This window comes from Bolinopsis microptera, chromosome 1 (assembly GCF_026151205.1).
Source record: "Bolinopsis microptera isolate Bmic1 chromosome 1, MBARI_Bmic_1.0, whole genome shotgun sequence".
NCBI lineage: Eukaryota > Metazoa > Ctenophora > Tentaculata > Lobata > Bolinopsidae > Bolinopsis > Bolinopsis microptera.
Window position 1 is genome coordinate 3,318,202 of NC_087072.1, and position 22,007 is coordinate 3,340,208.

A 22,007-nucleotide genomic window follows, 5' to 3' on the forward strand; every position below is an offset into this window, starting at 1 on the left:
GAAAAACACCCCAAAAAAAAATAATGTCCTTTTTGATGCCTCCAGGGGTTTTTAAATTTCTCCATTCCAAGGTTTTTGACTTTGGGGGACTTTTTTAAAAACCCGGGCCCCAACGATAAAAAAAAATTTAAAAAAATTGCGAACAATTAGTTTAAATCTTTTTTATAATTTTGGGAATATTGCAACAATCCTCAATTTTATTCGCATCTTAGGAAATAAAGAAGTCCCCATTATTTTTCAAATAAATTTTCAAAAATTTTTAGTAAAGTTGATCTTTCTTCCAAAATTTTTTTTTTATAGCTACTGAAAAAAACCCCCCGGGGGCGAAAGCCCAATAGATTTTGTTTTGTCAGATTTCCCCCAAGATTTCCCTTTTCCCTTTTATACTTCGTTTCATTTAAAATTGCGAGAAGCAAAATTAATTTTCAATCTCTTATACATTATTAAAAGACCATTAAAAACAAGTGTTTCCAATTTTTATTACTTCGTCGCAATTTAAAAACCCTGTGCCCCAAACCGATTTAAAAGCTACCCTTTTCTCATGGCATTTAACCATGAAAATTTAATCGGGTTTTTTCCCCTTTTTTCACCATCATAAGTTTGAGGCATAAATCCTACTTTAACATTTAGTGATGGTTTGGTCTCCCTAATTTCCTTTATATAAGGATAAAGATATCCTGCAAGGCACACCCGATGCGTTTCGCAATCTTTGCACATAGGAGGCCGTGAAAGTCGTCACTTATTGTAACAGTGCAGTTATTGCTTCGAATAAAACGTCATGACATCACAACTATTTGTACATTCCCTAATAGAGATGTCTTAGAGAAGGGCAACCATTCCCGTCAAAAAGTGGTCCAAAACAATATCTCCAGCCTTGTACCACACTTAATGGAAGTAAATCTAGTATATGGGGGGGGGGGGGGGGGATTACTCATGATCCCCCCCCCCCCCCCCCCCCCCCCCAGTATATAATAAGAACTATTTATAAAGCAAGGTATCATGAGGCTGTAGGCCTGTTTAAAGTGTTCTTATCAAATGTAATAGAAAGATGAGAACTTAACATCAGTTTACGTTAAGTTACACTAGTGCCATTAAGAGGGGTATGTTGGGGAAACAACATGCTCCCTCTCTAGTGGCTGTATTACACAGTATCTTCTTGCTCCCTTTTTCCCCTCCACAATTGTTTTACTACCATTATAGCTCATTGCTTCTCTTGTAATGCCCTAATTTTAGCCGCCCTTTCGAACCCCTTTAGTTACTTTCCACTTTTCGGTTTGATAAGACTTGAAGTTAATGTTAATCTATATTAGATGTTTCTTGTGAACGAATACTCGTGAAATAGCAGCAGCATACTAGAAGACCCTTCTTTGGTTGGGGTGCCATTTTCGTCTGGGCAGGTTATGTTCCGGGATTTCCTTATTAGTTAGGAGAATATTGTCGTTTTACTACAAGCTTTTTCTAGAAGATTACAAGGAATCTCCAAAATAGAAGATGGCCTGGTTCAGTATGACAATCTTCAATACTGTGTAGAATGTAGATAAACGGCATCAGATTATTAGTCAAACTTACCTGTGAATGAAGGGAAGTCAATGTTATTGAATCTTTTCTCTTCTGGATCATGCTGAAAGGCAGTAAGTCTCTCACCTCGCAGTAGTGAGAGACTTATATAATCTGCGAAAAAAGCCCACTATGGGAAAAAATTTGAACTTGCTAAAGGAAATATTTAAAAAACCTGGGAATTGATCAACGAACTCAGGGGTAAATCTAAAAAAGATATAAAAGCATCATTCTTAATTGATGGTAGAATTGTAACTGAACGCCGTGAGATTGCCAACGGATTTAACATCTACTTCTCGTCTATTGCTCGTAATCTTAATTCAAAAGTTCAATCTTCTGTACCATCTGATGGCAATTTCAATAAAACGAAGTTTAAACAATACCTCAAGGGCAGAGAAAGAATAGTGAACTCTTTTTTTCTCAGCCCCTGTGACGAGGAAGAGATAAGTAAAATTATTGGTAGCCTTGAAAATGGGAAGGCAAGTGATATCTCTGTTAAAGTCTTGAAAAAGAGTGTAAATTATCTGTCTGGTCATATCTCTAGATTCTTAATTGGTTCTTGGACAATGGGGTCTTTCCAAACAAGCTTAAAACGGGCTCTATTACACCAATTTATAAAAAAAGGAGACTCACGATGCCTTGATAACTATCGACCTGTTTCTACATTACCGATATTTGGCAAAATACTTGAAAAAATAATTTATAATAGGTTATATAATTACCTCAGTGCTATGAACGTGATTTATGATCGACAATTTGGTTTTAGAAACAACACTCAACATCTCATGCCGTAAACTATTCTGTCAATAAAATACTTAATGAGATTGAACAGAAAAAATCATGTAATTGGAATATTTATTGATCTAAGTAAAGCATTTGACACAATTGAGCACGATAAACTCCTGCATAAACTTGAACACTATGGAGTAAGAGGTTATTGCACTAAAAACTCTTGCTAGCTATCTAACAAACCGTAGCCAAGTAACTTCTTTTCAAACTGAAAAATCGGACAAGTGTTCAGTTGAGTATGGTGTACCCCAGGGGTCAGTGTTAGGACCTCTACTATTTCTGATTTATATAAATGATATTGTGAGCTCCTCAAGTTTGGCTGAATTTGTCCTGTTTGCTGATGATACAAATATTTTTGTGATAGGTCGTTCAGCACATGAAGCTTTTGAAAAGCTAATCATGTAATGAAACAGGTCAGTAACTATATGGAGTCTAACAAGTTACATATAAATGCAGGGAAAAGTTGTTTTTATGCATTTTCAGCCAGGTTTGTCAAGAGCAACACAGACCTGTGCTAGAACACGGCCCTTTAACAGGAATCTAACGATTTCAATAGATGGCAAAAAGCTAGAAAAAGTTCAATGTACAAAATTTCTTGGGGTGATAATAGACGAACAGCTATGTTGGGAACCACATCTTAATCATTTATCTTTAAAGCTGAACTCCAGTATTGTATCGATTAAGAGAATTTGCAAATTCATTCCCAAATCTGAATATTTGAAACTATACAATGCTCTTTTTATGTCACATCTTAGCTATTGTATAAGTTGCTGGGGTGGGATCCCTAAACATGCATAAGCTGAATAAAATCTTTGCTATTCAAAAACGATGTATACGACTGCTATTTGGTAACATTCCCAATTTTGATCATAAAGAATACTACTTAACCTGTGCACGTTCAAGAACTTATAACGAACATATGGCTAAAAAGAACTACTGTCTTGAACACACTAAACCGCTATTTACTGAGCAGAAAATTATGAACCTGGAGAATCTGCACATGTACCATACATTTATGGAGCTATTCAAAATTCTTAAATTTGATGTCCCCCAGTCGATTAAAGATCTTTTCAAGTTCTGTCCTAGAAATGAAAAACTTCGTCTGATTGTCCCATTACTGAGGTTAGATATCTCCCAACAGAACTTCTTGTACACCTCTACGAAAATATGGAATGATCTCATCCCCTATGTATTCGAAATATGTGATGCTAATGTAGATGGGATAATAATCCCGGGTTCTTCCAAAAATTCAGACTTATCAGCCTCGTCAGGTATTATTAAATCTAACCTTAAAAAGCACTTGCTATCCCTCCAAAATCGAGGTGACCCTAATATATGGTAACTAATCTATATTATATCTCAAATTCTACATCTGGTACGGCTCTGCACACATGATATCTCTCTCTGCCATGAAACATGGCTAACCTTTCAAACTATGATTTAAAACATAAACCTAAACTAAAACTCAACTGGGCTCTCCTATGTCACCAAACTAGACCAATAAGCAATTTTAGCTTAGATAATTATATTTTTCTATATTTGTATAATAAGTATTATATTGACGTAGTGGATGGTTGAGGGGGTTTCAAGCACAGGTCACTCTCAAATCCTAAAGATAAGCAGTGGCCTTCGGCACTTGAAACCTCTTCAAACCTCCCCTGATTTATTTATTATTGATATTGTTTGATTGTGCCGTAAAAATAAATATTTGTTTTATTAAATATTTGTTTTATTAGTTGTACACCATGCCATCAGTTGTTGATGGAAATGACTATATTATTCAATTTGCTTGCTCAGCCTCCAGCCTTTTGTGGTTTGTCGATATCCCCATAGCGGTCCTTCAGAGGCCTGTCCAAATCTTGTACGCGCGCGTGCGCGTAGACCAAATAATTTCAGCATCGATCCTAGTCACTCGTAAACAAACTGCACTGCTTTCAGCATTTTCTGTGTCTCAAAATAATTATAATGACATAAAAATTTTCTTGACGCTGATCCAAGATGTGATATCCCGTCGCTCTTGCAGAATTTCCTCAATTTTATGAGCGGTTGAATCATGAATGACATTACCTGTTATTACTTCACTCCAACCCAAGATTAGCACCCTATATATCCTCTTAGATCATTACGCAACCTACAATAAGTGTTCCTTAGATGTTACCATCAACCATGACGTAGTATAGTGTATTGAGACAACTGAAACACCACTAAAAATTATCCCAATAATTTTATTCTTCCAGGACAACCACAAGGCGTCTATATTTACCCACGGTAAGCTGTTCAGATTCGCTTTAAATATACCCACGATTTGTATCTCCAGAATTAATTAAATATCGATTGTATTATTATCGAACTCCGATTAAATTTGGGTAAATTTAATTGTGATTGCAGACAACATCTGTGCGAACAAAAGGCAGCTACCTCAAAGAAAGAAAGCAAAAGCAATATCTGACGACTTCGTGGACTCAGATTCGTTGATCCATGCAAAAGAGGAGAAAGTCAGCTACTCTCCTTACTCGTCACATAGCGTCAGTTACATTTCCTTATGATAATTATTTGCACTTCCAATTATTTTCTGGGCCCTTCAGCGTTTTCTGTGTAAAGGTTGCTAAGAATTTGACTCTCAAAGCTAGCAAATCAGACCGGTGCCGGAAATTTCCCGAATTTCGGGCTCTTTACCCGCAGTCTTACTAAGTTTTGACTCTTTCAGTTTGACCATGCCCGCAAGAACAAAAGGATGCGAACAAAGCCGGCTGTTTCAGTTTCGAGGTCCTCTGTAAAATCATCTATTCTCCTGAAGGAAGCTGTTAACTCCACAGTACAACCCTCCTCGGAAACCAGAGCTGTTGTGCAGGAAATGCTCAATGGAAACAGCGACATCATGAAATATGACGGCATCGCCAAGGTTAGTCGCACTTTAGAACTCTTAGGAAACGTTTTCTTTTCCCGCCCTTGTACGAAACGTTTGACTATATTTAGTGACGAAGATAGTTTACAAATGTGATTTTCAGAAGTGTCTGAACATGGAAGAGTTCATGAACCTGTCCAAGTGCCAGCAGCGTTACCTCGCCTCTTTACTGCCCTCCTCGGACGTCAGAAAAGAACGTAACAATCTGAAGTAGGTGTATTTTCGTGTCCTTAGCGGTGATCTGGGGCCATGTTGACGTAATCTCGGACAATGATTTGTAATAATAAAGCCATTTTATGTATACTAGACCAGGACGAAGCCCATGTTGTTCTTATACACGGCCCTAAACTCGGAATCGTTAATATGTATTCCCTGACACTCTTGTATTGTGATGGTTGATAAGTCTATTCTCCAGACTGGCACCGACTGCTCTCACCAACTCCTTCTTTGTTTCCTACTTCCGTGAGTGGCAGGACAAACTCGGCAAAGGTAAGCAGTGCAGCTTCAACTTTATTCAAACCTTCGACACGGTCATTTTGTTATTTGATCACCAGTCACTCACCGATTTCTATGAAGTTCATATTATTGTAACTGTATTGTATATTTTATAATGAACCAAGGTCAATGATCGGTAGATTACATTAAATCATTGATTGATTAAATTGCCAATGCTTTCCTAGACTTGGTGACTAAGGTGTGATTATTTTCTCATTGACCACGCCTCAGTCATGATGCGAAATATTTTCAAACATAATCAATTATAATGAACCAAAGAGGTGCTTTTCTATCTTTCAGTTTTCCATTAGATTATACCATTTAGGAGAGTTGTCGGTTGAATTCGCTGCCAAGATTAAAGCTGAAGCTGATAAACAGGTTTCTAGAGACCCTTGGAAGGAAACCTTCTTCGAGGATGTCTGGGGATTCTCGTAAGTATTGTTAACTAATCAATAACTAATCAAGTATTACGTTTTTTCATAACGTCTGCGGTAAGGATTAGGATTTCCGTTTCCGGTATTACAATCCTGGTATAGTGTTTAAATATTGATAATATGGTTATTTTAGGCGAACGGAAGAAGTACGGAGCAGCAAGTCAAGGTTGCGGCAGTGGCACGAACCTTTTGAGGACAGCATCAAAGAAGCTCTGGCTCTAGTTCCCACCACTTTTTTCATCGCTCCGACTCCAGACCCCTTACAAGAAACTCTAACTCCTCCAACATCAGACGGCTCAGAACACGACCGGTCACACTCGTTAAACCCCGATATTACTGATAAGGATCTCCACATTCTCACCCCAGATCATGAAATCGATCAGGGTCCCGAAAAGCTCGAGTTAGAAGAAAAGGTCCATCAGACTCATTCAGTTGGTGGTTTCGATTCAGATGTGCTAGAGGAACCCGAGAGTCCTGAAAATTCTATGATAGAAGCCGGGATTGGCATTCTTTTTGAAGAGGAAGCGAGGACACAAACAAATGATAATTTTTGTGGAGAGACTTCTGACCCACCTCAGGAATCAAATCAATCTTTAACACTCGAAAAAGAAGATTCAAAAGAAGTCCCTTCAGTAAGTGATATTGCTACAGCTGATCCTGAACATCTTGATCGTCCTATATCATCTGAAACGAACTCTGAGTTGGTGGAGGCATCGTTAAATCTTGATTTTCGAGAAGAAATAACCCCTCCAGAATCACCCAAGAAAGTTCGAATGGAACATCAAAATAGTTCTGAGCAGGGTTCAAGCGTTGGTAAAATAAAACTGGTTATCACAATGGGCGGCCAGAAAGAAACTGTGGAAACTGAAGCAGTGGTTGTGCCACATATCATTAATCGGAATGATACGTATGTTAAGCCTGAAGTTTCCCAAACTCCTGTTTCACCAATCAAAGCTTCTTATATGAAGCATGAAGTTTCTGAAACTCCAATTTCACCTATCAAAAGTCCGCCTTCTAAATATCTTGGAGACTTGGATCTGGAGTTAGATCTGGACCATTCGATTATGAGTGATTATGGTGTCGAAAAGAAGCGCCATTCCCTAGGTGATTTAGATGATCCTGAACTGAATTGCGACTTTATCAATGAAAAGTCCTGTGATATCAAGATCGAGAAGCACCCTGAGGAACCAGTTTTTTCGGTCAAACCATCTGACGAGATGCCCTTCGAGACAGTGACAAAACTTGCTGTTTCTGACGATATCTCTCTTAATATCATGAACGAGATCAAAGTTGATTTGAAAATCCCGGAACCGAAAGCCAAGAAAGTGGATCCACCACCAACACCAGCACCACCTGCCCGACAAAACGGTTTAGATGTTTCCAATCCTCTGAATATTTACAATTCACCGAGTGCTAGCTCGTCAACCTCCTCCTCCCCTAGAACCGACACGGAGCGAAGAGAAAAACTTACCCTGAGAATTCCTAAGAAGGACATCGTTTTACCTCCAGAAAATGTTCTTCTCTCAAAGAAGCAAAAGTCTAAGAAGCGTAAATCGAAAAACAATTATTACTACGCGGATCAAGGAGGTCCCAGCAGTCAAATACCACCATATTTAGGTGGCGGGTACAGTCCGGATTTGTACGGAATGTACAGCGAAGAGGAAACGGATCTACGGAGAATATCGCTCCAACAGCAACTTCTTGCTGAAAAGGGGATCAAAACAAGCTCCATACCTGTCGAGCAAACACAGAACCTGGTAAAAAACATGAGAGAAAAACAGCAAACCCAAGCTCTTCCAAAACTGACGAAGGCTCCCTTGGAACACCAACCCATGATAGTGTTAGACAGTGGTTCTCAAAGGACGCCAGCTCACAAGTCTATACCTGTTGTTAAGGACCCTAGTTTGAAATCTGCAAAGCCGTCAAGTTCATCACGACAACCACCCCCCTACTCTCGGTCCGACAGCAGTGAGAGTATAAGGAGTGCGCTGAAAGCCAAGATAAACCAGCGGCGGTACACGGACATGCCATCCCCGCCCTCCCAATACCCTAATCTGAGTAGCGGAAACCACTGCTGCTACGTAGTGAAGGGCAGCCCAGGGGAGTGCGTGTGTTCCACCGCTCCCATGCTCTTCTGCACTAAGTGCTACCATCTCTCCCATTCCACCTGCTCCAATATTCTGTGCAGCAATTGTGGAGCTCTTTTCAAGTTCAATTGATCATTCTTTTTGCCGCTACTACTAAGCAACTTGTCTGGTTTTGGACATCATGTTGAAGCAGTTACTTCTATAAACTATTGGTAATTTTAAATATTGTACAGCATAGGATATATAATTGGTGTATAAGCTGGGGACTCAAACGCCCGACTTTCGATATAGGAAGGCATGTTCCACAAGACTTCTCGCATCGAATATTGGGTCCCTTAACTATTTTGATGATGTTATTTTTGCTCGAGAAAGATAAGCCCGAATAGCCCTCGGAGAGTAATTAGTTATTACTAACAAGTTAATTTCTGATAATCTTCTTTTCACTGCAGCGAGTCTGGTGATGATATATATTTTGTACATAACAAATATGCTTTGATTGTAGGATACATTGGGTGAAGATCTTTCCCCCCAGCGTGCCCGCCGAATTGATACGATATATATATATTTATGTTTTGTTTACAAGGGGGTCAGGAGATTTTTTGACATGTTTTCATGATCAGTCAGTGGATATTATGTTTCCATTTTTAGAATTAGACGTGGCTCTTAGCGCATGCCAGGTCACTGCATGACATTACTCGTTTTAGGAGGAAAGCTTATGAAATTTTGTGTTTAAATTTGTTATGGTTGTTTCCAAAAAATTACCCTTATAATTAATCAATTATCATGTTATCAACGTGTTTAGTTCAAGCTCACGTTTGAATACACAAATGCTCTTAAAATTTACATTGATTTCTTTTTTTCTTGTATCAGAATCTGATGGTCTTATAGTATGGAAAATCAGGATCAGAAATGTTCGCATTTCAATATTTTTACATGATGCATGACACTGTGATTGTTATCGTTTCACTGCTGAGTGAAGGCCGAAATCTAGGGATAGTCTTATCTTTTTTCTAAAACAAAAAGTAAGTTCTGCCTAATGTTATGTGATTATTTGGGTCTAAATTTGGGTTCGCTTGAATTTGAAATATTTATTGATTTTCAAAAGTTTAGTTTTTTAATCTTATCGAGTTATCTTAACCGTCCTTTCGGTCTTAGGATTTTCTTTTAATCTAGTGTAATTTCCATTTAGATTTACTGACAAAACCAACTTTTAATTCTATTCTGTTTGCTGAAGACACCAAGAAAAGGGGGTGATTATCACTTAAAGCTGTCAAATTAATTACCGAGGATAATTTCGAAATATAATTTGGGTAATTGTACACTGCTCTGTTGAAATATAAATTGTGTTCTCAAGTATTAGATCAGCAGTTGGTTTGTCAGATACTATTTTTACCAATTGCAATGGGTTGCATGCCATAATGACCACTCCTACCTGTTCATTTGTTCTATGAGCTAGCCTCCTTTGCCCCATGCCTAATTTGTCCCAGCTTTTGAAAATTTTTGAAATGCAAATACCGCTTTACTGAAAAGGACAATTTAAAATTTCCCCCAAATTCTCTAAATCATTTCTGGGTCTGATGCTGATCTGAACGTACTGAACCAATTCTTTATGATCTCTGTGCTATTGATAAAATGGTAGCGACAGCTTTGAATTGTTTTCCGGCCGAAGATAACCTAACGATGTATATTGATGCCATTATATTATTAATTTGAGATTGAACATACTCCTAACAACGAGAATCAGGCACCAGTTCCGTGTCCTATATTTAGACATTGATATTATGCAAAGATTCGTTAAGTTCTATTTTTCTAATGTTTGATACGAATACATGCTTGCTACACCAAATTGATTTAGCTGTAACAGTATAGTTTAGAGACCATACTAGATACAGACTTATTTGAAATTTGTGTTGTAATTTGGAGTATTTGGTTATGTCTTCAAAATCAGAAACTGGTATTACTCGTTTTGTGTTGAGTGTTATCAGTAAATCCGTAAAAAAACCCCGGTCCCTAAAATACGGTTTCGGTATGAAAATTACAGAGTTGGACTCGTCGACGGTAATATTTGGAACAAATATCTTCCGAGTATCACCCTTAAGTGATTCAGCACCATAAAGTACTACGAAGTAGCGCTCACCGGGTCAGCCCATAAACAATAGACAAGGTTTATATCATTATCTACACGGAAAACACAGTAGAAATGAGCTGGAGGCCAGATTTATTGACAGACGCTGCAACCCCTTTTGATCGCGACCGGCCGACCGGGTCAGTCCATTAACAATCTAGACAATTTTTACCCCCCCCCCCCCCCACGTAATCACTTTTTGAAATTGTTCAAAATGTGATTACGTAATAATTATGTGAACGACCCCTATACAGTATACAACGTGTAGCAATTTACCTGGGGACCTCTTGTCATACGTTGTATGACCCGCCGCGCACGAGTGCGCGGCTCCCCCTGTATCGTTGAAACTTTACTATAGTGGAAACGACCGTGGGCAGTGGGGGTCACGATGTGATACAAGGGACCTCTTAATTGACGCTGTCAATTCATCGCAGCTCGGCGAGGCACAGTAGCGCATCTCGCCGATCTAGCGCTGTGAGAAGCCTCATTGAGTGCGCGTTAACGGGTGATACTCGTAAAATATCTGTTCCATATATTGGGACCGTCGACGAGTCCAGCTCGGCGCGGCACAGTAACGCACCGCGCTACAAGGGACCTCAGGCTATCATGTTCATAAATAATAGAGATTAGGCGGAATGACAGGCTGAGCGCGGACCAGTAAGTAGCAATAAATTAAGTGAGTGACTAAGCTTAAGCGTAGAAAGTTTATTGTTTATCTAGCTTGCTAATCTAGTTTGTACCATTCAGTTTCATAATGGACTAGACCGGCGCGCGCTACTTCGAAGAAATTTAGACGAGTATCATCCGTCATAGCAGGTTATATCCCAACAGAAAGCAGACTCCCCAAATTGCGCGCGTTGCAGTAACTTCTTTTAAACTTCATTGATACATGTTGTAGCGCGATGCACTACTGGGTCGCGCGCGCATCAAATAATGCTTCTCGCAACCACAGCAGCAGATCGGCGAGATGCGAAGGATTGACATCGTCAATTAATGATACATGTTGCGTATCCTTCGGCTTCGCGCGCGAAAAGTGGCATGCAACGTATATCAAAAACTTCATGAATCGAGATCAAATTTTTAATATATTCAGAATCAATAAATGCACTTAATTATACAAATCAAGTCGTGACCCCAATTGTCGTTCCACTAAGTGGCCATGATATTAACGGGTGATACTCGTAAAATATTTGTTTCAGGACCGTCGACGAGTCCAACTCGGCGCGCGTTCTGGTAGGTTATAAACCTACAATGATACTATAGTGCCGGTCACAATCAACAATACAGCCACGCACTCGTGCGCAGCAGGTATTCACATAGCCATGTGTATACGCGTACTGCGTGACGCGCTTGTTTCGGCGGTCGCGCTTGTTTCGGCTTGTAGGTTTACAACCTACCAGGACGCGCGCCGAGTTGGACTCGTCGACGGTCAGATGGAACAGATATTATACGAGTATCACCCGTTATGTTTCGGCGGTCGTGCGCTACCGCAAGCGAGAGGGCTCTGGTTAGAGCAACAGCAGGTATACAACTATGGAAGCGCATGTGTGTCAAAAAAAATAATGATACACATGCGCTTCCTAGGTAGCGTATGTGTGTCAAAAAATTTTTTGATACACATGCGCTAGCAGGTTTATCATGTATATCATTAGGTGGCCCATGTGTGTCATTTTGTAAAATTGCATGCTGTAAAATCTCTATTTAATATTCTAATCGCTATCTTTGTCTATTTATATATGTATTTTATCCTTATCTCTATTTTATCTTTAAACTCATCTCCGCTCGCCTCCCGTGTGAAACGAGCGCGCCTGCACGCTGCAGTGGCGCGAAAGCACATGGTTAGGTTAAAGCGCGTGTACTGGTGCTGCACAGGCTATAATGTTAATTGACGATGTCAATTCATCGCAGCTCGGCGAGGCACAGTAGCGCATTTCACCGATTTAGCGTTGCAAGAAGCATAATCAATAATTGAATGCGCGGCGCGGCACAGTAACGCATCGTGCTACAAGCTATAATATTTATAAACATACTCATTGGAGAATGGAGCTATGGAGGAATGAAGCTGCCTGCTGCGCGTGCGGTAGAATGACAGGCTGAGCGCCGCCAAGTATTGCATATTGAAGCGTGTACGCCGACGCATGACAGGCGAGCTTCTGTGTCCTGGGATCATGCGCGAAGATCGAAATGCAATTCATGTATCAAGCCAACTGCCAAGTGCCAACAACAATGTGTTTATTGTTATAAATGATAATGGACTAACCCGTTTCGGGATACTTCGTAGCAAAGCTAGCAAGCTTGCCGCGCATCGATCCAATAATGCTTCTCGTCGTAAGTGGTAAGGCCACCTTGTTTGTCGTTAGATATAGGCAAAATGCACCCGGCACCCCTGCGGACCTCGCTGAGCTGCTATGCAAAGCGAAAAAGCAAAAACTCAATGGATGGTTAGTGGTTACCCGTACCGTAATGGGTGCTACATGCCTAGCACGAATTATTTACTTACTTACTTGTGCACTTAATTTGTGTATTATATGTTCATAATCATATAAATTCGGCGGAATGACAGGCTTGAGGCTGAGCGCGGCCCAGTAAACTTCGAATCGAAAAATTTAAACGAGTAACATCCGTCAACTAATAGTAATAGTTATATGTAATAATTAAAAACAAACTTTGCTTGTTTACCTGAAATTAGAATTTTATACAATTAATGTAAGATTAAAGTCGTGTTTTTACCAGTTTCCCTGCACCATCCGGTAAATTTATTACCGCCTCAGCCCTTCGTTGTGGGCTGCGCGGTCGTATCGTGGCTTTCGCCACGCGCGGTATAGCGGGGGCGAAATGAAATACAAATGAGGATCGCGACGCGTGACTTGTAGGTTTATAACCTACCAGGACGCGCGCCGAGTTGGACTCGTCGACGGTCCTGATTAATATTTGAAGCAAATATTTTACGACTACAAGTATCACCCGTTAAAGAAAGGATTGGAAATTGAACTCGCCGGTATAGTACGTCGACGGATGATGCTTGTCTAAATTTGTTCGAAGTAACACGCGCAACTTTCTTTTCGAAGCGAAATGTCTGTGTTACTGGGCGGCGCTCAGCCTGTGCCTTTTCAATGTCATTCCGCAACCGTTTATCATTTACGAACGAATAAAAACAACGTCAATATTTTACATGTCACAGTTAGCTGGCAGTACGGCCCAGTTAATAAATTGTGCATCGCGCCGATCTAGCAAAAAACATTATTTGATGCGCTGATCAGTCTTCTAAGACTAATAATATAAAACATTGTTTCTTTTGTCCGTAATTGCCTGTACTGCGTGAGGATTACAAAATAATTACAGCATATTTACAAAATAAGAATAATGAAAAAGTAAACGTGTTTTCTCGGTTATAATTCATAATTATTTTTAGAATAACGCTTTATTGTTAATGCAATCATAGTGGTCAGCTTGTGACATGGCTATGACGCCTTTTTCTTACATGGTTATGACATGGTTATGACATGGTTATGACATGGTTATGACATGGTTATGACATGGTTATGACATGGTTATGACATGGTTATGACATGGTTATGACATGGTTATGACATGGTTATGACATGGTTATGACATGGTTATGACATGGTTATGACATGGTTATGACATGGTTACAACCAAAACTCCTTCAGACCAATTTTGAACCATTATGAGCACTTTCAGGATACAATTCATTTCCGTTCATTTCCGTTCATTCTATGAACCTGGGTCATTTTGTGCGACTTTCGATGGTCTTTAGGCCTAGCTTATGACACTATCTATCATATAAAACCGAATTGGGGGTTCCCAGCCCTTACGTAATAAGTCTCAAATTGAAATGACACACATGCGCCACCTATTGATTTACACGATAAACCTGCTAGCGCATGTGTGTCAAAAAAAAATAATGATACACATGCGCTTCCTAGGTAGCGCATGTGTGTCAAAAAAAATAATGATACACATGCGCTAGCAGGTTTATCATGTAAATCAATAGGTGGCGCATGTGTGTCATTTCAATATGAGACTTATAACGTAAGGGCTGGGAACCCCCAATTCGGTTTTCTATGATAGATAGTGTCATAAGCTAGGCCTAGAGGTCATCGAAAGTCGCACAAAATGACCCAGGTTCAGAGAATGAACGGAAATGAACGGAAATGAATTGTATCCCAAAATTGCTCATAATGGTTCAAAATTGGTCTGAAGAGTTTGGTTGGTCCTAGGACCACCCTAGCAAATTTTGGGAATTACTATTTAGATTTTTGGTACCATTTCGAAGACATGAGGACATCGTAGTATTCACTGTATTCGAGTGCTGGGAAGCATTAATTCGGTTTTCTTCCCAGCGCTCAAATACAGCTTATACATTATACTTCGATGTCCTGGGTCCCCATGGCCATATATAATGTATAATGAGGCTATTATTATAGCATTATGGATCCCTTCGTCCCCAAAATTTGCTGGAGTGGTCGTAGGACCAACCAAAACTCCTTCAGACCAATTTTGAACCATTATGAGCACTTTCAGGATACAATTCATTTCCGTTCATTTCCGTTCATTCTATGAACCTGGGTCATTTTGTGCGACTTTCGATGGTCTTTAGGCCTAGCTTATGACACTATCTATCATAGAAAACCGAATTGGGGGTTCCCAGCCCTTACGTAATAAGTCTCAAATTGAAATGACACACATGCGCCACCTATTGATTTACATGATAAACCTGCTAGCGCATGTGTATCATTATTTTTTTTGACACACATGCGCTACCTAGGAAGCGCATGTGTATCATTATTTTTTTTGACACACATGCGCTAGCAGGTTTATCGTGTAAATCAATAGGTGGCGCATGTGTGTCATTTCAATTTGAGACTTATTACGTAAGGGCTGGGAACCCCCAATTCGGTTTTATATGATAGATAGTGTCATAAGCTAGGCCTAAAGACCATCGAAAGTCGCACAAAATGACCCAGGTTCATAGAATGAACGGAAATGAACGGAAATGAATTGTATCCTGAAAGTGCTCATAATGGTTCAAAATTGGTCTGAAGGAGTTTTGGTTGTAACCATGTCATAACCATGTCATAACCATGTCATAACCATGTCATAACCATGTCATAACCATGTCATAACCATGTCATAACCATGTCATAACCAATTTTGAACCATTATGAGCAATTTTGGGATACAATTCATTTCCGTTCATTTCTGTTCATTTCCGTTCATTCTATGAACCTGGGTCATTTTGTGCGACTTTCGATGACCTCTAGGCCTAGCTTATGACACTATCTATCATAGAAAACCGAATTGGGGGTTCCCAGCCCTTACGTATTAAGTCTCAAATTTAAATGACACACATGCGCCACCTATTGATTTACATGATAAACCTGCTAGCGCATGTCTGTAACTTTTGTTTTTGACACACATGCGCTAGCAGGTTTATCATGTAAATCAATAGGTGGTGCATGTGTGTCATTTCAATTTGAGACTTATTACGTAAGGGCTGGGAACCCCCAATTCGGTTTTATATGATAGATAGTGTCATAAGCTAGGCCTAAAGACCATCGAAAGTCGCACAAAATGACCCAGGTTCATAGAATGAACGGAAATGAACGGAAATGAATTGTATCCTGAAAGTGCTCATAATGGTTCAAAATTGGTCTGAAGGAGTTTTGGTTGTAACCATGTCATAACCATGTCATAACCATGTCATAACCATGTCATAACCATGTCATAACCATGTCATAACCATGTCATAACCATGTCATAACCAATTTTGAACCATTATGAGCAATTTTGGGATACAATTCATTTCCGTTCATTTCTGTTCATTTCCGTTCATTCTATGAACCTGGGTCATTTTGTGCGACTTTCGATGACCTCTAGGCCTAGCTTATGACACTATCTATCATAGAAAACCGAATTGGGGGTTCCCAGCCCTTACGTATTAAGTCTCAAATTTAAATGACACACATGCGCCACCTATTGATTTACATGATAAACCTGCTAGCGCATGTCTGTCACTTTTGTTTTTGACACACATGCGCTAGCAGGTTTATCATGTAAATCAATAGGTGGCGCATGTGTGTCATTTCAATTTGAGATTTATTACGTAAGGGCTGGGAACCCCCAATTCGGTTTTCTATGATAGATAGTGTCATAAGCTAGGCCTAGAGGTCATCGTAAGTCGCACAAAATGACCCAGGTTCATAGAATGAACGGAAATGAACGGAAATGAATTGTATCCTGAAAGTGGTCATAATGGTTAAAAATTGGTCTGAAGGAGTTTTGGTTGTAACCATGTCATAACCATGTCATAACCATGTCATAACCATGTCATAACCATGTCATAACCATGTCATAACAATGTCATAACCATGTCATAACCATGTCATAACCATGTTATAACCATGTCATAACCATGTCATAACAATATCATAACCATGTCATAACCATGTCATAACCATGTCATAACCATGTCATAACCATGTCATAACCATGTCATAACCAAGTCATAACCATGTCATAACCATGTCATAACCATGTCATAACCATGTCATAACCATGTAAGAAAAAGGCGTCATAGCCATGTCACAAGCTGACCACTATGATTGCATTAACAATAAAGCGTTATTCTAAAAATAATTATGAATTATAACCGAGAAAACACGTTTACTTTTTCATTATTCTTATTTTGTAAATGTGCTGTAATTATTTTATTAACTGGGCCGTACTGCCAGCTAACTGTGACATGTAAAATATTGACGTTGTTTTTATTCGTTCGTAAATGATAAACGGTTGCGGAATGACATTGAAAAGGCACAGGCTGAGCGCCGCCCAGTAACACAGACATTTCGCTTCGAAAAGAAAGTTGCGCGTGTTACTTGAACTTCGAACAAATTTAGACAAGCATCATCCGTCGACGTACCGGCGAGTTCAATTTCCAATCCTTTCTTTAACAGGTGATACTTGTAGTCGTAAAATATTTGCTTCAAATATTAATCAGGACCGTCGACGAGTCCAACTCAGCGCGCGTCCTGGTAGGTTATATTAAACTTACAAGTCACGCGTCGCGAACCTCATTTGTATTTTATTTCGCCTTCGCTATACCGTGGCGAAAGCCACGATACGACCGCGCAGTCCACAACGAAGGGCTGAGGTTGTAGGTTTACAACCTACCAGGACGCGCGCCGAGTTGGACTCGTCGACCCGTTATATATTAAGGCTGAGGGTAATAAATTTACCGGATGGTGCAGGGAAATTGGTAAAAACACGACTTCAATCTTACATTAATTGTATAAAATTCTAATTTCAGGTAAACAAGCAAAGTTTGTTTTTAATTATTACATATAACTATTAGTTGACGGATGTTACTCGTTTAAATTTTTCGATGCGAAGTTTACTGGGCCGCGCTCAGCCTCAAGCCTGTCATTCCGCCGAATTTATATTACTATTAACGGGTGATACTCGTAAAATATCTTTTCCATATATTGGACCGTTGACGAGTCCAACTCGGCGCGCGTCCTGGTAGGTTATAAACCTACAAAATTTATATGATTATGAACATATAATATACAAATTAAGTGCAAGTAAGTAAGTAAATATTTCATGCTAGGCATGTGGCACCCATTACGGTACGGCTTTTTTGCTTTGCATAGCAGCTCAGCGAGGTCCGCAGGGTCGGGTGCCGGGTGCATTTTGCCTATATCTAACGACAAACAAGGTGGCCTTACGACGAGAAGCATTATTGGATCAATGCGCGGCAAGCTTGCTTATAGTTGCTACGAAGTATCCCGAAACTGGTTAGTCCATTATCATTTATAACAATAAACACATTGTTGGCACTTGGCAGTTGGCTTGATACACGAATTGCATTTTGATCTTCGCGCACGATCCCAGGACACAGGAGCTCGCCTGCAATACTTGGCGGCGCTCAGCCTGTCGTTCTACCGCACGCGCAGCAGGCAGCTTCATTCCTCCATAGCTCCATTCTCCAATTTACTGGGCCGCGCTCAGCCTGTCATTCCGCCAAATCTTTATTTAATGAACATAATAGCCTGGGGTCCTCAGGTAATCTCCAATGAGTATGTTTATAAATATTATAGCTTGCATGTAGCACGATGCGTTACTGTGCCGCGCCGTGCATTCAATTATTGATTATGCTTCTTGCAACGCTAAATCGGCGAAATGCGCTACTGTGCATTGGCATCGCCGAGCTGCGATGAATTGACATCGTCAATTAACATATATTATAGCCTGTGCAGCAACAGTACACGCGCTTTAACCTAACCATGTGCTTTCGCGCCACTGCAGCGTGCAGGCGCGCTCGTTTCACACGGGAGGCGAGCGGAGAGGAGTTTAAAGATAAAATAGAGATAAGGATAAAATACATATATAATTATAAATAGATAAAGATAGCGATTAGAATATTAAATAGAGATTTTACAGCAATTTTACAAAAATGACACACATGGGCCACCTAATGATATACATGATAAACCTGCTAGCGCATGTGTATCAAAAATTTTTTTGACACACATACGCTACCTAGGAAGCGCATGTGTATCATTATTTTTTTGACACACATGCGCTTCCATAATACAACGCGTATGACAAAATTGTATCACGTCGTTTCACTATGGTGGAAGTTTCTAGAGATTCTACGATACAGGGGAGCCGCGCACTCGTGCGCGGCGGGTCATACAACGTATGACAATGACAAGAATAATTTTGAAAGAGAATAATAAGCTCAAAAACACAATTGTCCAATTTCTCCGTGAAAGCACAATACCGTCATTAGGTTTTGTCTATGTGTCTCTAAAGTGGTCTTAAACGATTCGGTGCACGTCAACTTCGAACTTGATGCAGGACTAGGATTAATCAAATTATTTACGGATGGTACTCTGTACTCGTATAAATTTCTTCGAAGTACAAAGTAGCGCGCGCCGGGTTAGGGGTCGTTCACATATTACGTAATCAGCTGAGGGGCCAGGGGGTTAATTAACAATGTGAATTCTTCGCAGCTCGGCGAGGCCCAGTAGCGCATCTCGCAGATGCAAGATGGTTGCGATAAGCATAATTGAGTGCGCGGCGCGGCCCAGTAACGCATCGCGCTACAACTGAGGTGGGTTCCAAATAATTACGCTAATGTGATTTTGACACAATAGCTATGTGTAAAACTGATGCCGGGGGTAAAAATGTTCCAAAAATGATTAAGTAATATGTGAACGACCCCTTAGTCGATTAACAAGTCCAATTAAATAGTGCCTTGCGCGCGCTACAAGTAATATTTTTAATTTGTAGGTTTTTAACTTACCAAGAAGTGCGCCGAGTTGGACTCGTCAATGGTCTAGGTGCTTGAAAACATTTGGAACAAATATTGAATATGTTACGAGTATCACCCGTTAAGTCGTAGCTTAGTACATACATATAACATTGCTGATTGCGCGCAATGAAACCTATGCATTGCGATGAAATGCCGCGCACGCGCATTTATACAGGCGTACGTTTATATAGGCGCAGCATTTCATCGCAGTTTTCATCGCAATGTACGCGTTTCATTGCAATGTTATAGTTAAGGCGCCACTATTAAAGATTATATTGTATATTATAGCGAGCCCATGTCGATCTATCCCACTTCAAATAACACCCGTTATTTTGATTTCCTAACCGTAACCTTGCTCTAACGAGAGCCCTGAGCCCTCTCGCTTGCAGTTCATACGTTGTAGACCTGCCACACACGATCGAGGCGAGTGCGTGGCTGTATTGTGGCCACGATACTACGTACTAGCCACTTAATGAAACGACAATGGCAAATGGGGGCCACGACGTGATACAATTACAACCTTACCTGGGGACCTCAGGCTATTATAAATAGAGATTCGGCGGAATGACAGGCTGAGCGCGGCCCAGTAATTACAACCCTAATAAAAGGATTGACATCGTTAATTAATCCTGCCGCGCACGAGTTTAATTGACAATGTCAATTCTTTGCAGCTTGGCGAGGTCCAGGAGCGCATTTCGCCGCGCCGATCTAACGAAGCATTGCGAGAGGCATTATTGGATGCGCGGCGCGTCACAGTAACGCATCGCGCTACAAGTAACGCGGTTGTATCGTGGCTTTCGCCACGATACTAGTTAAACGACTATAAAACAACAATGGGGGTCACGACGTGATACAAGGTCCCCTGCATGTAAAAAGTGTTTATTACCATTCTCCATTAAAATCCACATTTTTAGTTACCAATACCATGACAACCGAAAATGGAGAAAGGCATCTCAGCATTGCGAGTTAAACACTTATGGTAATTTGATATCGGGAGCGCGTACATCCAAGAATCGCAAAGAATTACAACCAGAGCTAGGAGAGTCATCGTTGTTAAAGTTATTTGTAGCGCAATGCACTACTGGGCCGCGCAGCCAATAATGCTTCTCGCTAGATCGCAGATCGGCGAGATGCACCACTGGGCCTCGCCGAGCTGTCAAGGATTGACATCGTGAATCAACGTTGTTATATAAATAAGTGATTTGAGTTCATAGGGAGTTTGTAAGAAGCAATTCTCACTATAAACCAATAACCACGCTATTCTGATTCAGCCCCTCTTCATGTTAGCATGGCTACCATGTACCAGATGTTTAATCGCCTACAGTAACCTGACACCAGGAGCTTATACTCCAAGGTTTACTGGGATCGAGAGTCAAGCGAGTCAAGGAGTTGCTATTTAAAGAAGCGATTTTGAGTTCAGAAGTGTCCAGTCGGGGTTGAGAAAGTATTGACTAATAGAAAGTATTAACTAATAGTTCTACTTCTCTACTTGTTCTAAGATTTGTTGACTCTCCCTCCGGGGAGAAGCATAGTTTTATTTTAAAAGGACAGCCTCTCGTGATAAATTAGTCTAGTTCCCTAGAAAGGGGTAATTTTAATTGGAAAGTAGTGTTGCTTATCATCCTTCTAATATTTTTAAAGTTTATCTTCGAGTTTCACTTGTCAACCTTGAACTTTGCTTTGAGATCATTTCGAGCTTACTCTCGGTCATCGCTCTTTTAGTTTTACAGTCTTTTGCGTAGAGTATACTTAGCATAGAACTGGGTATTAACCTCAGGTGATCTAAGGGGATCATCTAGGCCACTCTTACTCTATTATGTTATAAGTCTTCTAGTCGCTCTGTTAGCCATTCAACTAATTAGAGACAGATTACTAACGTTACAAAATTTTCCCTCGAACCAGATTTCTGTAAACATGCCCATACGTTGTTTTAAACCTATTAAAACATTCCTTTTAATAAATCTCAATCAAACAATTGGTTTCACTCAAATTAATTTTGCTGCAGATGTGTCAAAATAAATATTAAGTTTTAATGGTTTACTTCAAAAACTTGCAGACTGAGTAAAGCATTCAAATCTTCTAATTTATCATTACATTAGGAAAATCAAAGCCATAAACAGAAAAGGAATGCCCGACGAAATCACCGAACAAAAAGCCACAGAACAAGCTCCCTTTGGGTCTCAAACACCGGCCAACAAACAAAATGGTCCCTCGAACCAGATTTTACATCCTGATTGTAACCCCATTTCCGTTTAGAATTACCATGGAACAAGCT

The 22,007-nt window shown here is 40.0% G+C and overlaps 1 protein-coding gene across 1 annotated transcript; it reads left to right on the top strand.

The window, feature by feature from the left end:
- Positions 1-1,304: 1,304 nt before the first annotated feature.
- LOC134820935 (putative Polycomb group protein ASXL3) lies at positions 1,305-10,218 on the top strand. The gene is made up of 8 exons (XM_063831606.1): positions 1,305-1,397; positions 4,584-4,614; positions 4,735-4,871; positions 5,054-5,248; positions 5,355-5,461; positions 5,667-5,740; positions 6,072-6,177; positions 6,314-10,218. Exons 4-8 carry the CDS (start codon positions 5,081-5,083, stop codon positions 8,397-8,399), a joined length of 2,541 nt encoding a protein of 846 aa, XP_063687676.1. The 5' UTR covers positions 1,305-1,397; positions 4,584-4,614; positions 4,735-4,871; positions 5,054-5,080; the 3' UTR covers positions 8,400-10,218.
- Positions 10,219-22,007: the final 11,789 nt, after the last annotated feature.

What these genes read in the sequence shown, in the direction of transcription:
- LOC134820935 (XM_063831606.1), top strand. Translation starts at nt 5,081, where the DNA reads ATGCGAACAAAGCCGGCTGTTTCAGTTTCGAGGTCCTCTGTAAAATCA. An exon ending in AAAGAACGTAACAATCTGAA is followed by an intron (nt 5,462 to 5,666) that starts GTAGGTGTATTT and finishes TCTATTCTCCAG; the next exon opens with ACTGGCACCGACTGCTCTCA. An exon ending in GCAGGACAAACTCGGCAAAG is followed by an intron (nt 5,741 to 6,071) that starts GTAAGCAGTGCA and finishes TATACCATTTAG; the next exon opens with GAGAGTTGTCGGTTGAATTC.